The following is an 18,373-nucleotide window of genomic DNA, read 5'->3' on the forward strand; positions in this document are numbered from 1 at the left end:
CATAACAGCTACAGCTTTGTAAATGCTTAGTTTTAATGTTTGTTTTTTAATTTTAAATAATTGAATAATTTATCAATATTTCTACTTATTTATTAGATACGATTTAATTACCACATTAATAAGTTGTACTTTTAAAAATTTGTATAAAGCATAAAACTATAAAATAATGATAGGTATCAACACTTTATCTTCAAGTGAGATACCTGACTCAAATTTTTTTTTTAATATGAAATTCAATAGACAAGGCAGATGCGTCTTTTTCTCGCTCACGTAGTTCAAGCATGTCTAGCCTAGACAACGTAACCAAGGAGGCTATTCAATGTTTAGTGTTTGCTGATTCTTTTACACGTAAACAAGGTAGGTACAGTTGGCTTGTTTTTTATATAGCACATAATTAAAAGTTGTTTTTTTTTTTTTAATGAACTTGTGTTTTAATAGAACATACTGTGTGCCACTTAACTGTTCTAATAGAAATGATACTGTATTTCAGATAATGAAACGTCTCCGTGCCTGTGGGTGGGCACAAGCCTGGGTTCTGTCATTGTTATAGTCCTGGTTCTACAGCCTGACCAGCGGCTGTCACAGCCAGTCATTGTTTCCCCTAGTGGTGAGTCTCTGACCTGTGCTTTATTTACAAAATGTTTTACTAATACTAAATGTTTTTCTATTACACATTGTGACTATTTTATACACAGTGTATTTTTTATCAATTCTAAAAGTCAACTGTGAATAAAGAACCCTATATAAGATTCATTAACAATTTAGTTGTTTTTCTGTTAGAAAATTCCATATAAAGACATCTCGGTATTTTCAAAAACATCTCGGTATTTTCCTGAACTTGGTAAACAAGGCTCATTACTATTTTGTTGAAATAAAAATTGATCAAGACTGTTAAACACTATGCTTTATTGGTAATTGTTAAAGCTAAGGTTATAACACATTATTACTTAATTAACTACACTGACAAAGTGTTACACATTATAAGGCGTTTCTAGTATTCTTGAATGTATGTGTGTATTTTCAGGTTCCCTGTATAGAATGAAAGGTGCCATAGTGTGTATGTCTTTCTTGGACTTCAAAGGTGGTCTGATCCCAGCTTTGAGTGAACAGTGGAGAGATAACAGGGACAATAGAGAGTTTACTGACAGAATGAGTAACAAGGCTACCAGTAGTAAGTACCATAAGAATCTACTGAATAAGTAGGGACCAACTCACACACCCCCCCTCCTCAGGCCATAGTAATTACTGTAAGAACCTACTAAATAAATAGGGACCATCTTTCTCCCCCCCCCCCCCCCCCCCACACACACACACACATACAGGGGAACACCCCAACCCCCACAACCAATAGTTAGATTGGACTTTCCCACCTGATACCATAGTTTCAGGGACAACATGTGTGTCCCAGATATGTGATTTTTGTAATATTTTGTGGGGACCCTGAATAGAATAAGATACTGTCTTCTACTTATTTGTTTTAATCTAATCAAATTTTAATTCAGACACAGGGAATTTAGTGTGTATTATCAGGGATCTCTTACACATTTAGTTTTGTACAGGCCTAAAACGTCATAAGCCTGAGTGTACTCAAACAAAATCTGTGCTTGTTTTGTCTCCAGGACAAATGTCAGTGAGTAACTCTAAACCAAAGATCTCTCCTACTGCATCCACAGAGATGAACAATGACAGACAATTTGCTATCCTCTGCTCAGAAAAACAAGCAAGGGTAAGATCTGTTTTCTACTAGACACCATGGAAGGAAGTCATAATTTATCTCCAGGCGTCTACAATAAAATTCCCACATCTTTTTTTTTTAATGTCCATTCAAGCTTTATAATTAAAATAGTTAATTTTTATCTGCTTTAGTTAATGCTACATGATTGAACTTAGTATGCATATGAAGTTGATAAGCTGACACAGTGTTTTCTTTTATCTAGGCAATATCATTGCCATCTCAGACATGTGCTTTCAAGACAAAAGTTTCTGAAAATTCATTTGTTGTGAGGGCAGAGGTTGTGAATATGCGTGGTAAGTTGGTCCAGATGTTAAGTTGGTCGGTTGTTGTTTTTGTTTCTTTAAACTGACACTCTAACCCACAAGTTTTACATGACCCTCAGTTTGCTGTGGTTTTAGTATTACTGGGGATGGGGGAGAGTAAATTGCTTGTGGTATCTCCGTTGTGTTGATCACAGGTTCTCTTTAACGTCATTGAAAATCCCCGGCAGTCTAGACTGTGTCAGCTATCCTGGCTGAAAACCTTACAGTGCACTCGTAACTTTTCAGTAAATTGTCGTTTTTGTTTTCAGATGGTTTTTATATTGTAAGCCATCTTTAAAAAACAGTAGGTTAGATTAGTAGTGTCAGTAGATATGCATGACAGGGACATATCAGTCACTTATTTTCTGTGAGATGTACTGTCCTTGGACAGTTAGCTCTTTTAGTCAGACAACCTCTTACTTTTGTCCAGAGTTTGCGCTAGATCTATTATATGTTACTGTAGATATTAAAGCAATGTTGTTGCCTACTGATCAATTTCTTTCCATTAATTTCATTATATTTGTTTCCCCATTCTAGAGAGTGTGTGTCTTATGTGCTATGTTGCTAGTGGTCACATCAAGGCATTCAGTTTGCCCAGTCTCAAGATGTTATTGAAAGCTGATTTCTTGCCTTTAACTGATTACAGGTAAATGATTCATTTAATTTTTAATTTCTAGATTAAGAAAGATTTTTTGTTTTGTAATATATTTTTGGAAATGTAGTGATATGAATGAACGCAATGATCTGGTTCATTGTGATAGTGTTATAATGAAACATCCATTATTTTTCAGAGTGGCAAGAACATTTTGTTTCAGTAATAATGGCCATGCCATGTTCCTTTGTTCACCTTCTGAAATACAGAAAATCACTTATTCTGCTGAAATTTCGTAAGTATTTCATTCCAATTTTTAATGTTAATTGTTACAAGTTAATTAAAGTGATTGATTATTAAAGCATGTATATGGTCTTTACTGGTCTCATAGTAGTTAGCCAATCTTTCTGGATGTGCTAACATACCCTTCGTCCACCCAAAAACAATCTGCATAGCAGTAGTTTTTTTTTTTATTTGAGTTTTACCTCCATTAAGGGTTACAGCCTAATGTGCTAATGCTGTATTACTTGTTTATATTACAGTGACAACCTTAGAGAAATGCTTGGAGAGCTGTTTCTCCCTAAAGACACTCCAGAGCCACCAAAACAAGGATTCCTAAAGACACTTTTTGGTGGTGGAGTTACAACCCTTGACAGGGAGGAGCTTTGTAAGTACATACATTTCATAACACTCACAGAGATTCTCAGAGATTGGGGCTGTGGAAACTCATTTCATTGGATTACGTGTCATAAATGAAATTAAAAGAATGCCTGTAAAATGTACTAATCTTTAGTAGCCCTATAAACTATTTTGAAATCAGTTTTAAAAATTTGAAACTATGTTTGTTTACATGTTTCTAAATGACAGTTATGCTTTACTTTAATAATGCCAAATTTGATCCATAATTACAATATTGTTAATAAAGCATGTAAAATAAATAAATGATTATTGTTGTATGTTGTAGTCCAACAATGATGTTACACTCCTAGGGTTGGGGGGGGGGGGGGGTCATAGAGTGTGGTGTCACACTTTTACTTTTCAAAAGTAATTTTTAAACAAAATTGTAACAGTCATATGGCAATTTTGAGGGTTTAAAAATGTTTATTGTATGTAAAGAAAACTATGCAATAAACTTAACCTTGACACTGCATAGGTAATATTATAAATTGTCATAAATGTGTGATGTCAATTATGGAAGACCTCTTAATTTAAAATATTTCAGATTCTGTTAAAAAAATAACCTTTAACTGTATAAAAACCCATGCTGTCTTCAGTTTAGTCATTAAAAATATTCCAGCTTAAAAATCTGAGAATTTTGTTTGAATCCCATGCTATTATTTCCTGTTGTAACAATATATCCCTGGTCTCTTCAGTTGGTGAAGCTAGTGGCAAGGCTTCCAAAGGACTGGCCAAACATATACCAGGCTCTGGCAATCTACAGCACCTATCCCAGCAAGCTAGTGCATCTAGTAGTGAATTCACCCGCACCAGATTGGTAGGTTCATCCTTTAATACTTGTTGGTTGCAGATGTTGCACAGTACAGTCTAAACAAATAGTTATATTTAGTAGACAGGTTAAGGGTTACGCTTATGCTGTGCAGTGAGGGTTTGAGTCACTTGACTCGGCCAACTACCATTTAGTCCATCTCCAATACCAGGGAGAGAAATTCTAACCTTGGGAACCAATAAGTCCAATATGTGCCGCTCAGAGATAAGGCAAACTCAATATTCCTAGTTCAATATTTTATTCTTATATATACATATATCTATCTCTCAAGGCAAACTCAATATTCCTAGTTCAATATTTTATTCTTATATATACATATATCTATCTCCCAACTTGAGTTATGCAAATTAGCCCATGTCCTTTCACACTGATGATCAAGAATTAACTCACACCCAAACTCCTAGCAACCAGTCTCTACACAAATTCCATTCCATGAGTTCAACATACCTTTCGCACCAACATTCACTCGCACCGATCTACACTCAGAACATGCATCATAACATAAAGTGTTATCCTAAATGTTTTTAACATTGCAGAGGGAGTTGTATCCCTACATATTTTTAACTTAGAAGATTGTTCAATAATATTTTTTAATTAAAGAGAAGGTTTACTCAAGAGACTTGTTAAAAATTTTCAAAGGGTTTATTTAGATTAGTATTCTTGAATTTAGCATATTCTGTACATTTTTCATCACATCTAAAGTGTTTACAAAGTTGTATTATTTCTTGCAGCTCTTATCAGAGAGAGGAGAAAAATTGGGTGATCTAGAGGACAGGTCAGCACAGATGATGAACAGTGCGGAGCAGTTTGCATCAGCAGCGCACAACGTAATGCTCAAGTGTAAGGACAAGAAGTGGTATCAGTTTTGATCATGGAAACATGTTTTTCCCTGGACTACATAAAAACCTTTTTCAAAGGTGAAAGGCTACTTGCTGTTTATAATCAAAGCTTGGACGGTCTGCTGATAGGATGGGCAAGTCTGGCTCTGGTGGTCGGCAGGATACTGTTGTGCCTCAGTGCAAGCCCTCTAACTGATTGTGTGGACCAGTATTTATTGGATGCAAGAAGGTGTAAACATTGCAACCCTGCATCACCCTGACCTACAACTACCATGTGTATTGGTTGTTTTCTATTTGGGTTGTTTTTGTTTTTTTTTTCATGATTGGCCTTCAACTACCCTGCAAGGTAACAAAAAAAATGTTGGTATTAAAAATGTCAACTTTTTTTCTTTCCGTTCAACACCTGAAATAATCCCCCCTCTGATCTTATATATCTTAATCCTTTGTGTGCAGTTTGTATTAGATGAGCGTCTATATTTCATCTCCTCTTCTGTACTACTTTACATTGACTGTCCACACCACTAAGGAAATACATTTTTATAATTATATTTAGTTTCTAAGGAATATCATATATCAAGTACCATTACAGAAAACTTTTGATTTAATTTTGAAATTACTTGAAAGTTGGTTACTTTACCATTTTTCAACATAATTGCGGATGGCATTTTTAAACAAAATAAAAAATGAAACAAGAATTGATCAAATCAATTTTTATTTCTTTATTTTATTATTTTTGAGTGTTAAATAAAGTGAAAAAAAATGTTAAAGTACCATACCTTGCAATAAAATATTTCTAGATTAGTCATTTAAAAAAAAAATCTGGACAGTCCTTCACAGTTTTTATTTCTCTCTTTTGTTTTAAAAAGAAATGTTCATTGAGTGCAATAATTCTCTGACCCGTTTTACTTTGGTTATAATATTTTAAAATATTTTACAACCTGTGCTCTAAACAGGTGGTCACATCACTTTTCACTGTCATAATAGTTCCAGATATATCCCATAATAGCTTTTTATTACAATTTTTCTGCACCTTCAAAAAAATAACAACAAAAATTTACAGATTAAAGCTAAGGTAATGACAAATTAATATAATTCATTTAAAAAAAAACTACATTGTCATGGCAACCTCATCTTAAATATGTGATCTGTGAAATATATTTTTTTATTTCTTCTTGCTTGTGTTATAAGATAAATAGTTGATTGTTCTCAAACTGTATATCTTGAAATGTGGATTGTTCAATGATGCTGACATAGAATATCAATTCTATAAATATAATTTTGTCTATAAAGGAATGCCCTATACCTAGAAGAACCTATATTATATTCTATAATGATGCAATCAATATATATATATAAATATATGTTTTATAATAAAATGAAATGATCTTCATATTTGCTTAGCATTAAATGATCTTGTAGTTATGTATTTTGCAGAACTAAAGAATGTAGATCATTTTTTGTCATAATTTTTTTCCATTGGTGTTGAATTGTAAAAGTTTGTGAGCTTAAAACTGTGAAATTAACAAAATGTAAGCTAAACAGAAAATTGTACTTGACAAATATATAGATCCTGTGCTAGCAGCTTGCTAATGGTGGACTTAACCATTTGAATATTTCTTTTTCAATTAAGTATTTGTCAGCCGTAGAATTTTTAAAAATATAAACTTATTTACAGTGCACTCTTTTAATTTTAAAGTTTTCAAAGCAACTCTGTATTTATTTTATTTTTTTTGAAAAAGCTGACCTGTTTTCTTGAATGCCAAGATTTGTCTATATAAAGATGTGTGAAGATGAGGGACTGTGAGTACACACCCTGATTCTGTTAGTGCAATAAAACACTTGTAGTGGAACATTGTGTGAAGTAAGAATGTCTTTCCTGATGTTGGTTTATGGCAGATGTTGTTCAACTGTGTAGATATCACTTGGTGTACATAACTTTATTTATTTGTACATACAGATTTGATTTGGTTATGACTGGTTAAGTGGGCCATTTCCGACATTCCTCATCTTAATATTTGTGTTACGCAGAGTAAAACTGGTGGATGTAAAACAACCATTGTTTTTTTCTCTAGCTATTTATTTCAAAGATTGAAAATTAAGGTGTTTGACTCGAGTTGTATTTGTTGTTTGTTTTTTTTTTCTTTTTAATTTTACAAAATAAACAGGCAAATTAGTTTCTTTTTTCTGTGGAGATGGCTGTACATATCTTGATGTTTTCTCTAGAATTTGTCATTCAACTCAAATTTAAAATACACTGTTTGGCTGTGAAGGTGAAAATGGATGGTGGATTTACATTGATCTTTTACATATTTTTTTTTTCCTCACTTTTTAAAAAAATTGGTTACTGGGATTTTCTTTTTTGTTACTGTACCAGCCTCTTTTTGTATTAATTTCAGCCTCTGTTTGGATATGTTAAACCTTGTGTGATACAGCTCTCTCTATCTACCAGTGACAAATGGCTTACAACATACAGTGAGCTGATTTCTAGAAGTGATAACTCTGTTTTACCTTTGGCTGTGTGGGACAAAACCCAGTTTACATGTTTGTGTTCCAGTTTATTTAACAGCCAGAAAATTCTTGTGGGATTCTTAAAAGCAGACTTAGAGGGTAAATAATAATCATAAAGTATAACATTGTATTAGTTTCTGTAATCCTTGCTGATGTATTATGTATTCCTTATTTAAGATTGTTTATCCAGATATGCTCATTATAATTATAAGGTTAGAGATGGAGTTCCCAATGCTCAATTGGCTTGCCTCTATTTATAGCTTGCATTTGAATGGGTGAACTGTGTACAGCCTATCACAGCTATTTTGTGCAATGTCTTCTCAAAGAGGGACCAACATAGTCTTTCTTCGCCAGTCGTTATTTTTTATTTGTTTTAAATAACCTTTTGTAGAGTTGAGTTGCAGCAGTTGGTGCTGGATAACAATGCTGAGAGGATGTGTGCAATACTCCACTCAGCTGTACCTCTTGGTTCTCCAGTGCTTAAGATATGTCCATGTAGCCTCCAGCTATTAAAAGCTGATATTATCTTCACTTAAAATAATTGGATGTGTTTGCTCTCAACAGTATCTCTTTGTTTTGAATCTAGTGCTAAGATAAGTTGGTGCAGCTGACAACTAAAGCTTATGTTCTATTGAGTTGTAATTATATACCATGATTATTTCTAGGAACTTTACTTCAAACCAAAAATTTTTAGTTAATGAAAAAATTTATTCTAGATATACTAAAAGTGAACATTTTTACATCTTTTTGTTATTTGTTTGATGTACATTCAGCAGTAAATACTAAATAAATTTTGGTTTACATTCCTTGAACTCATTCTGTTTTATTGTCAGTTGTAATTTTTATTTTTGATAAAAATTACTGACAGGCTTTATTCCATATATATATATCTGTCTACTTAATTCCAATTTTTCTTAAGCATGATATTTGGGGGAGTGGGACCAAGCATGTCATGTTACATGCAGAAGTTTTTTCTATCTAGTTGTTATGACAAGACTAATTTGACACCAGTCAAGCAAGATGAACTTGCAGATTATTGTGGCACGCATACTTTTTGTTAACGATACTTTAATTGAAGTGTAGTTGTGGCTGTGTGCTACTCCTGGCATCCTTGTTTATCCCCCCTATGTTTTTGACCATTAGACCAAAAATGTGTGTTGTCACTGTCACACTGCTGAGAGTGTAAGCTGGAGGTGATAGCCAATATTCATGTCACAAGTTGCTAGTTTGCTTTCTTGTCATATTTCATTCATAACCCATCTTAGAACTTGTCCATCCTTAATCACCCCTGAGATTTTTTCAAAAAAGTTTGTGATAATCATTCTGGTTCAGTGTCATTAAACTCATTTGGCTGTGTAGAATACATGATTGAATCTGTTTTAATATTGATGATTTCTTCTTATATTTCTATAGAAGTAGTGAAACTTTTATAAGTACTATGAATTTTTAAACTGATATTTGTATATGGATGTCCTCCAGTTTCAAATGTTTTGTAATTGGTGAATTTTTTTCCAATGAAAACTTTGATCCCATGTCCCCCCTTCCTCCCTTGTTGATATTCCTTATTTGTTTATTTTATTTATCTTTTTTTTTTGTAGACATGTAGACACATTTCTGCCCGTCTTCATGCACAAACAATAAATACTGTTACCCTTTCACTTGCTCTCATTGAATAACTCGCTGGAGCATACACTCAGTAGGTAGCAGAATTTTTTTACACAAATATTGGTACATTTTATTGACATAGAGTAGACCCTTGCTGAATCTGGGTTTTTTTTTAAACCTAAAGTGTTGAACCAAAATATCAAAAAATAAAATAATCATGTTTTGGCGTGTTAGCTTACTGAAGTTGGGGAAAAGATATCTTCCTAGTTAGTTTGTAGGCCCTAGCTGATTAAATGACTGCTCATTTTATACTTTTTCTAAAAAGCACTACGTTTGTTTTTTATTACCATAAGTGTAAATGCTTTTAAAGGAATTTAAGGAACTAATAGCTATAATAAATGCTGATTGCTAATAATGTGTTTGTAGCTAGAACTGTAACATCACTTAAGTTGGAGGTTATGAATGTTGTTTTTTTTTTCTTCAATTCTTACTGGCTGAATCTCAATGCAGCTTTCTGATCAATAAATGCTACCCTATTGATAAAAAGTATTATTAGATATTTCAATCAATATGTAAAAAGAAAACTCACAATTATTTTAACCATCCCAATATGACAAAAACTGATTTTCCCTTATTTTGATAACACAGCATCTAATAATTTAATTATAATTCCTACTTTAGGTTGCCCAGTGCTTTATTCAAAAATATAAAAAATTTGGTAAGCAAGGGTCCACTGATTTTTTTTTTTCTGAACTGATCAATAAACGGAAAGCCTAGTTTTATTGAATGGAGCAAGATGAAATGTAGCTGGTATCCTATTTTTATACTCTGTGTCTGCTTGCTTTGTGACTTCTCCATTGGGTCTTTTGTACCTTTGTAATTTTGCTCTATGTCACACTAGCAAGAGGGCAATACTGTTTCTTTTTAACTAATTGGATCCTGTATACATTGTAGAAAGAATTCGCAAATAAAACTAACAGAACAATCAGGGTTTTGTTTTTGTGTGGCTTATTAAATGTTCATTGGCAGTGAGGAAAATCAATCAACAATGACTATTCAGACTAAGGAAATTATAAATTTTAAATTTATTTTCAACTAAATCTTAAGATGCAAGTGGGAAGGCGTGGTTGGACAGGTGGGTGCACAAATGCTAACCCAAAAGTGTCCAGGTCTTGGATTTGAACCTGTAAGACAACCCTGAGTCCACTCAAGTCATAGGTACCTGACATGATAGGGAAAGTTAAAGACAAATGGGCATACAGCTGACCACACTATCCTTATGCCAAGGTCACAAAAACAATTGAACTCTACTTCATCTGTCTCATGGACCGTCAGATTCAGACTTGGAATCAAACGAAGTTAAAGTTCAATCAAAAAGTACACCTCAAAATTTTCAAATAAACAAACATCTATAGTCAAATGATATCTATTTTTATTTTGCATAGACCAAAATAAAATTTCAAATACTGTATAGAAATAAATTTCAAATAACCCCAGTGGTTGGAATGTATCAGCAAACATTTACTAAAAACAACAGCTTAGTTTCTTGTTTTTTAATTACACTTATACCAGAATTGCCAAGTTTCAAAGAGAAACAGAGCAATTGGTTGCAAACACTTTTCTAAAAATAAACATCTGTTTAAGTGACACTTATTTGTTACAATAATCAACAAAAGCACAATTTGTTCCATTTAGCTAATTATAAATCAAACAGAAGTGATCAAGTTGTAATCAGTAAATCTATTTTAATATCAAAATTAACTGGATAAACATTAATTAGCTGTTTAACATTAACAGATCATTTAGTTTGTTTTGAAAGTTTTGGTAAAGTAAAATATCACATGAGATTTTTAATATGTATAACCAGAACAATAATTGACATTACACAAACATTATGTTTTAACTATTGGCAAAAAAAAATATGCTTAAAAAAAATTTGATTTAATTTTTATGTAAAGTGTACATGAATTCAAACCTGGAATATTGTGTGAATTAAGTACATAAATGAAGATTCATTAACCAAAAAAAAATTCAATTGGCTTTAACATGCAAATTTGCAGAGTTTGTATACATCTACTTTTAAAACATTCAATAATGATTAACTAAAAATGAATAGACAAAATAAACTGGATTAGTATAATATTAATCTTTTATATTTATTAATGGTCAATGTATTAAAACTAATTTTGCATTTATTTTTATCTTTAATTTTAACAGATTTTTTTATAAATCTGGACTGCTAAAACCAAATTGAAAAACTATATGCAATCCTCAATGATCATAAGGCTTTAAACAAAGAATAACTATGCTTTATACACTTTATTTAGTGCGGGGTGGGATACTTTGTTGTTATAAAAAAAATGTTGAAAAATGTATATATAAATGGACAAAACAAATTTAAAGTTAGAGAGAAAAAATATTAACAAAAAATATCCAAGGCTGCCCCAGAGCTCCCACATATTTCAAGTTTGCAAATGGAAACTTCATTAATTACATCTTGATACAAACTACAATGTGGTAGAATTCTTCTATAATTGTATAAGAATATCTTTAGACTATATATTTATTGGTGTTAGTACATATTGAACATGAAAAACTTGCAAACAAGAGGTGGTCAATTTAGAAACAATTTGAAAAACATCTGGCCATGAGCTAGGGACAGCTGCAGGGATAATTTAAATGTAGAAAACATTCATCTCTTTGGTCACCTCTGTGGAAGACACAAACGTAAACACTTTAGCAATTTAGAAATCTTAGTATGACATTTTTAAAGTCAAGTTCCTTAAGTCACTTGGCAGAATGTAATAATGTAGCAGATGGTTTAAAAAGTATTTCTGTTGTAGACCATGAGAGCACAAGGATGAACCTGAGGAATTTAAGTAACCATAGCAACTTTGCTGAGTCCACCTATAGTCTTGATGAATGGTTTGATCATTCTGTTAGTCACAACAATTTCCATTGTGAGCCAAGAATTAAAAAAACATGTTTTCCTGCAGCATGGGCATCAAGTGATCCCTACTTAATCAGGCATTATAATTGAATGTCACAATTATATACCTTTTCATTAACATATGGATAGAACCACTGTAAGTAAAAGCATTTCTAAAACTGTTGATGTACTGGATAAAGATCTCCTATGAACACAGATTACATTGAAATGATAAAACTTACCAGTGATTTCAATCTCTTTCACCCAGAAAGAATTGGCTTTCTCACAGTGAGAGTAGATGTGGATGTCAGTAATGTGCTCCACCACCTCTATCTCGATGGGCTGGAGAACTTGCAGGACCTTTTTATCTGTGTTTTCAACAGCCTAAAATAAAACAGTACCATTAATTAAGGTCCAGTCTAAGAAGCAGTTATATCAAACTGATGTTTTCTATATAGAAAATAAAAACATCTATACAATCGGATCAAGGGGGAAGATGTGTAACTTATACACATTTTACAGATCACGGTTAAATTTTCCCAGCTTCTTGCTTAGCTTCTTGCAAATGATGATTGTAAAAACTAAGTGATAAGTCAAACACAAGCAACAGAACAAAACTATAAAAAGTAACATGTTAACTTCATTGCTGCTATAAATGTAAACTAAACCAACTTAAATAAGTACTTTTTAAAAATTGTAACAACAACAATAGTTTAATTTAAGATAAATATTTACAAAATCAAATTAATTTTATTACTTCATATGCTTGCCAGCGTTCATAACCATCTTCAAAAGTTTCGTCCAGACGATCAATGTAGCAAGTGCTGTTGTCCACATCTTTGTAAGCCACCAGCCCCTGGTAAAATAAACAATCATCAAATAGTAGATCGAGCAGGTGTAAACAAATATCAAATAAGTACATCAAGCATTGAATATTGTAATTATAAAGAAGGTGTAAACAAATATCAAATATATACATCATGCATTGAATATTGTAGTTTTAAAGAAGGTGTAAACAAACATCAAATAAGTACATCAAGCATTGAATATTGTAGTTTTAAAGGTGTAAACAAATATCAAATAAGTACATCAAGCATTGAATATTGTAGTTTTAAAGGTGTAAACAAATATCAAATAAGTACATCAAGCATTGAATATTGTAGTTTTAAAGGTGTAAACAAACATCAAATAAGTACACCAAGCATTGAATATTGTAGTTTTAAAGGTGTAAACAAATATCAAATAAGTACATCAAGCACAGAATATTGTAGTTTTAAAGAAGGTGTAAACAAACATCAAATAAGTACATCAAGCATTGAATATTGTAGTTTTAAAGAAGGTGTAAACAAATATCAAATAAGTACATCAAGCATTGAATATTGTAGTTTTAAAGGTGTAAACAAATATCAAATAAGTACATCAAGCATTGAATATTGTAGTTTTAAAGGTGTAAACAAACATCAAATAAGTACACCAAGCATTGAATATTGTAGTTTTAAAGGTGTAAACAAATATCAAATAAGTACATCAAGCACAGAATATTGTAGTTTTAAAGAAGGTGTAAACAAACATCAAATAAGTACATCAAGCATTGAATATTGTAGTTTTAAAGAAGGTGTAAACAAACATCAAATAAGTGGCTACAGGACATTACCCCCCTGGATATTTCCCCCCGGACATTTCCCCCCTGTATTTACCCCCCGGAGCAATTACCTCCCGGAGCAATTACCCCCCTGTCAATTACCCCCCCCCCGGGGAATTACCCCCCCCCCTCAAGTTAAAATCCTAACTCTAACTAGAATTTTATCCCTATATAGGCCTACTACTTTAATCCAAACCTTAAGAAAAAGACCAAAACATAAGTATCAACCTTAGCCTAAAACTTCATACAAAACCAAAACCAAAGCTAGACACAACCCTAACCCTAAAACTAGCTCTAACCCTAACCCTAGCTCTAACTCTAACCCTAATCTTAACCCTAACCCTAGCCCTAACCCAAACCCTAACTCTAATCTTAACCCTAACCCTAACCCTAGCCCTAACCCTAAAACCTAACCCTAACCCTAACTCTAACCCTGTCCGGGGGGGGGGGGGGGGGGGGTTAATGTCCTACTGGGCGGGGGGTAATTGACAGGGGGGTAATTACTCTGGGGGTAATGTCGGGGGGGAACTATCCGGGGGGTAATTGACAGGGGGGAAATGCCCTGTTCCCCAAATAAGTACATCAAGCATTGAATATTGTAGTTATAAAGAAGGTGTAAACAAACATCAAATAAGTACATCAAGCACTGAATATTGTAGTTATAAAGAAGGTGTAAACAAACATCAAATAAGTACATCAAGCATTGAATATTGTAGTTATAAAGAAGGTGTAAACAATCATCAAATAAGTACATCAAGCATTGAATATTGTAGTTTTAAAGAAGGTGTAAACAATCATCAAATAAGTACATCAAGCATTGAATATTGTAGTTTTAAAGAAGGTGTAAACAAACATCAAATAAGTACATCAAGCATTGAATATTGTAGTTTTAAAGAAGGTGTAAACAATCATCAAATAAGTACATCAAGCATTGAATATTGTAGTTTTAAAAAAGGTGTAAACAAACATCAAATAAGTACATCAAGCATTGAATATTGTAGTTTTAAAGAACTTAGAAGGTGTAAACAATCATCAAATAAGTACATCAAGCATTGAATATTGTAGTTTTAAAGAACTTAGAAGGTGTAAACAATCATCAAATAAGTACATCAAGCATTGAATATTGTAGTTTTAAAGAACTTAGAAGGTGTAAAACAATCATCAAATAAGTACATCAAGCATTGAATATTGTAGTTTTAAAGAACTTAGAAGGTGTAAACAATCATCAAATAAGTACATCAAGCATTGAATATTGTAGTTTTAAAGAACTTAGAAGGTGTAAACAATCATCAATAAGTACATCAAGCATTGAATATTGTAGTTTTAAAGAACTTAGAAGGTGTAAACAAACATCAAATAAGTACATCAAGCACTGAATATTGTAGTTTTAAAGAAGGTGTCAACAAACATCAAGCACTGAATATTGTAGATATAACAAGTTGTAAACAAACATCAAATAAGTAGCAGAAATACATACTCTGTCGTACTCATGGAGAATTTCCATAGCAGTGGTCTGGGAGTTTTGATCATGGTCATGCTTGGCGTAGATCAGCTGGTTTTCATGATCCACTCTGACACTGACTGGGAGACCATTAGATCGGCATTCCCAAGCCTGTGGGAAATGTAGGCTCTTTATTAGAAAATTAATCACATAGTCTTTATCTATAATTACATTACTTGTAAAATGGCAATTTATTATGTTAATATTCTTATAAGATTTATTCTTGTTAAAGAAGACTGCATAGTTACGTTACTAAGCACTAAAACTATGTCTTACCTTGCGATGATGGCGGCGGAAATGAAGCACAAGTGCCATGGTAGCAAGGGCAGCAACGGCCACAATAATCACCAGAGTGACCCCACAGACAATGCGACGACATTTGCGTTGCTTGTGCAGCATACGAAGATTTCTGGCACGGCGTTCAGTTTCAAAAGTAATGACTGCAGGAAACTCTACTCCATCTCCTTTTTCAGGAAGGACCTTGAAGAAGTCAACAAATATAGTCATATAAAAACACAAAAAGATAAAGTACAAATTGTATGTGGGACACCCCCACCAAGAAAGCATGTATATTCAAAGCTCTCACACTTGATAACACTGGTATAAACATTTGGGTAAGATTAAGATATCATTAACCCTCTTAAGACATAGCGTTATTGGAGAGCTGGTGCCAAGAAGAAGGAGCCCACTTTTTGATACTTTTGTATCACAAAAACATTTTCCATATAAATACATATTATATTTTAAGAAATTGAATGAGCTAATATGATTTTTATAAATCTAATATATTCTCAACATATATATTATATAAGTGAGCTTTCTGATTTGTGTAATTTATGCCTGAAAAAAATATGACTAAACAGTAAATTTTATAAAAGACATTTTCGATGGAAGCCATAATTGAAGTGATAGAATGAACTAAAATAGTTTGAAGCAATCTGATTGGCTGATACAATACAAGAAAGCCAATAGTGTGGCTTCTAATATCGCGGCTGACACCCATCTGATAGATCAGCCACTCTGTCTGATTGGCTATAAAACTGGTGCCTGATCTGCTCGAGAAGGTTAAGCCCATTTTCACTTAGCATTAATAACAAATATTAAATATGAGTACATTGTACATCCAGTTTTAGATATGCCTGGTCCTTTTTTTTATGTTGTAGAGGTATAAAACTAATGATTTTAAAGCCATTGTCGATTTTAGTAACTGGAACTACCCATTTCTATTTGAGCCTGTTAATTAAGAATTTTGATCTCACTTCTTGCAAGCAACACTTTAGTGAAAGCAGCACCTGTATTTTTGTGTTCAAATCTTATAACAGAAACGCCACTGCCTTTTTAAGCGAGCATATGTGGATTTCATGCTTAAAAGCCTTTATTTTATTCACACACCAATTAACTGGTAATTATTTATTTGCTTTAAGTAATGTGGCATTTGCAAGATATCACTCCTCAATATTGTCATTTTATTAACATCCTATTGCTGAAAACAAAGCAAAGGAAAATCTGTACCACTCCAAGATCCAATTATTTGGCTAGATTTATGACTATTTTTTATATGGCATGATGTTGTGGTTACCTAAAAATTAAATCCTTTTTTACGCTTTCCTCATTGATGATCAGGAGTATTATTTTGTAAACAGAAAGTTTATTAGGCTTAGATTACAGTTTTTTTTAACTTGGTATACTTACCCGCTGTCAATTTAAAAAGCACAATACGCTACTTGTGTACAAATATTCAAATATTGTCATAAAACACAACAATATAAAGTTCAAAATGCAAAGTGCCACACTCCCTCCTTACTAACTGTTTATCACACTTTACAAGTGTAATTTAAATTAATTTTAAAATTTTTAATACATATTATATAAATATTAGGGCAGGCCTAATGGCTTTGGACAAAAAGTAAATATATTAAATATTTTAATGCTAAATTGATGAATTGTCTTTGTTCACTAGACTCACTATTGAGTATTGAAAAGTGGATTTTTGATACTTTTCGGTAGGCCTAAACTAAATAGTGAATAAAATTAAAATAAATAGATAATTTAGATATTTTCATCAATATCACTACAGTACAGTACAGTTATACACTATTAAAGTATTATACTTATACAGCTGTTAGTCACACTGTGCAGTAACAGTATACTTCAGTCAGTACAGTTAAAGAGTGGTACGGTCACCTGTTTGTTAATAATATAAATATAAATATAAAAGTATAGGGCATAAAGCAAGTTACACTGTCACGTCACTCACTGAGACGACTGAGTTACACTACTCAAGACTACTGACTACAGTAAGAAACTGAGAAACTATAACTAACAATCGTGAGTACTGCATTACCTCTTCTGTCACGATAGGCTTCTGAGATTCCTTATTTGACAATGATACCTTGGGTGGAGACATTTCCACAGCTCAGTAAGTGGTACAAATCTAGATAAGATAAGAAAAATGTTTAGAAAAATTACTCTATCAGCTGAATGACGATGCGGAAGTGATATGACGTTTATTCTAAATTTACTGAGTCTACTTTATTTATTGCCAGATACCATTCGTTACTTTAGGTCATAAATAAAATAGCCAAATTGATGCAATTTTAAACTTTATTGCCATTCACAACTGAATAAATATCTGAGCTTAAATTATTTTATATGTTCTTTGTTTAAAAGACATAATCTGGAACTGTGGTGTGTTGCTATCGATATGTACTTATATTCATTAACTAGTGTTATTAGGCATAACCTCTACCCTTAGTCCTATCCGGGTTTCCTACACCGAACCATTTGTTTGTTTACCATAGGTTACCCTGAAACAAGGTCTAGGTCGTTTAAAAAGCTGGTCAAGTCTGCTAAAAATTAAAAACCGTCGGGATCGTGTATGCCGAGGCTTACATTGTACATAGATCTATATCACTATAAGGGGTGGGGGAATGATAGATGATTTGTCATTTGAATACAGGGGCGTAGCGAGGGGGGGGGCGGGGGGTGCGGACCGCACCGGGTGACACCATTTAGGGGGGTGACACCAAGGCAAAAAATAGCAAAATATATAGAGAAAAACTTGAGGGGGGGGGTGCAAATTGAAAGTTTGAGGGGGGGGGGTGCAAATCGAAAACTTGAGGGGGGGGGGTGCAAATCGAAAGTTTGAGGGGGGGGGTGCAAATCGAAAACTTGAAAGTTTGTCCCCAGGAAGGGTCGCAACGCCTCTGGGGG

At 32.9% G+C, this 18,373-nt stretch overlaps 2 protein-coding genes across 5 annotated transcripts in view; one reads left to right on the forward strand and one right to left on the reverse strand.

Annotated features, from left to right (window-relative positions):
* LOC131929674 (syntaxin-binding protein 5) overlaps nt 1–10,076 on the forward strand; it is a 42,517-nt gene extending 32,441 nt beyond the window's left edge. For 2 of the 4 annotated variants that reach the window (XM_059286000.1, XM_059286018.1), the window contains exons 21-30: nt 241–357; nt 491–607; nt 1,025–1,171; nt 1,620–1,726; nt 1,938–2,028; nt 2,575–2,683; nt 2,829–2,924; nt 3,172–3,296; nt 4,003–4,124; nt 4,868–10,076. In XM_059286000.1, the coding sequence (XP_059141983.1) occupies nt 241–357; nt 491–607; nt 1,025–1,171; nt 1,620–1,726; nt 1,938–2,028; nt 2,575–2,683; nt 2,829–2,924; nt 3,172–3,296; nt 4,003–4,124; nt 4,868–5,005 (1,169 nt within the window). In that variant the 3' untranslated portion in view covers nt 5,006–10,076. Of the gene's footprint in view, nt 1–239; nt 358–490; nt 608–1,024; nt 1,172–1,619; nt 1,727–1,937; nt 2,029–2,574; nt 2,684–2,828; nt 2,925–3,171; nt 3,297–4,002; nt 4,125–4,867 lie in introns of all 4 variants that reach the window. The other 2 variants (XM_059286009.1, XM_059286027.1) reach the window with 2 other exon arrangements.
* A 427-nt stretch (nt 10,077–10,503) lies between these two features.
* On the reverse strand, nt 10,504–17,685 carry LOC131929697 (uncharacterized). Its single transcript, XM_059286039.1, has 6 exons — nt 17,505–17,685; nt 15,437–15,640; nt 15,137–15,271; nt 12,775–12,873; nt 12,260–12,401; nt 10,504–11,798 (listed from the first exon to the last, which is right to left on the reverse strand). Exons 1-6 carry the CDS (start codon nt 17,565–17,567, stop codon nt 11,764–11,766), a joined length of 678 nt encoding a protein of 225 aa, XP_059142022.1. The 5' UTR covers nt 17,568–17,685; the 3' UTR covers nt 10,504–11,763.
* Nucleotides 17,686–18,373: the final 688 nt, after the last annotated feature.

This window comes from Physella acuta, unplaced genomic scaffold, assembly GCF_028476545.2.
Source record: "Physella acuta isolate Inbredline_101_S28 unplaced genomic scaffold, ASM2847654v3 ptg000095l, whole genome shotgun sequence".
Lineage (NCBI taxonomy): Eukaryota > Metazoa > Mollusca > Gastropoda > Physidae > Physella > Physella acuta.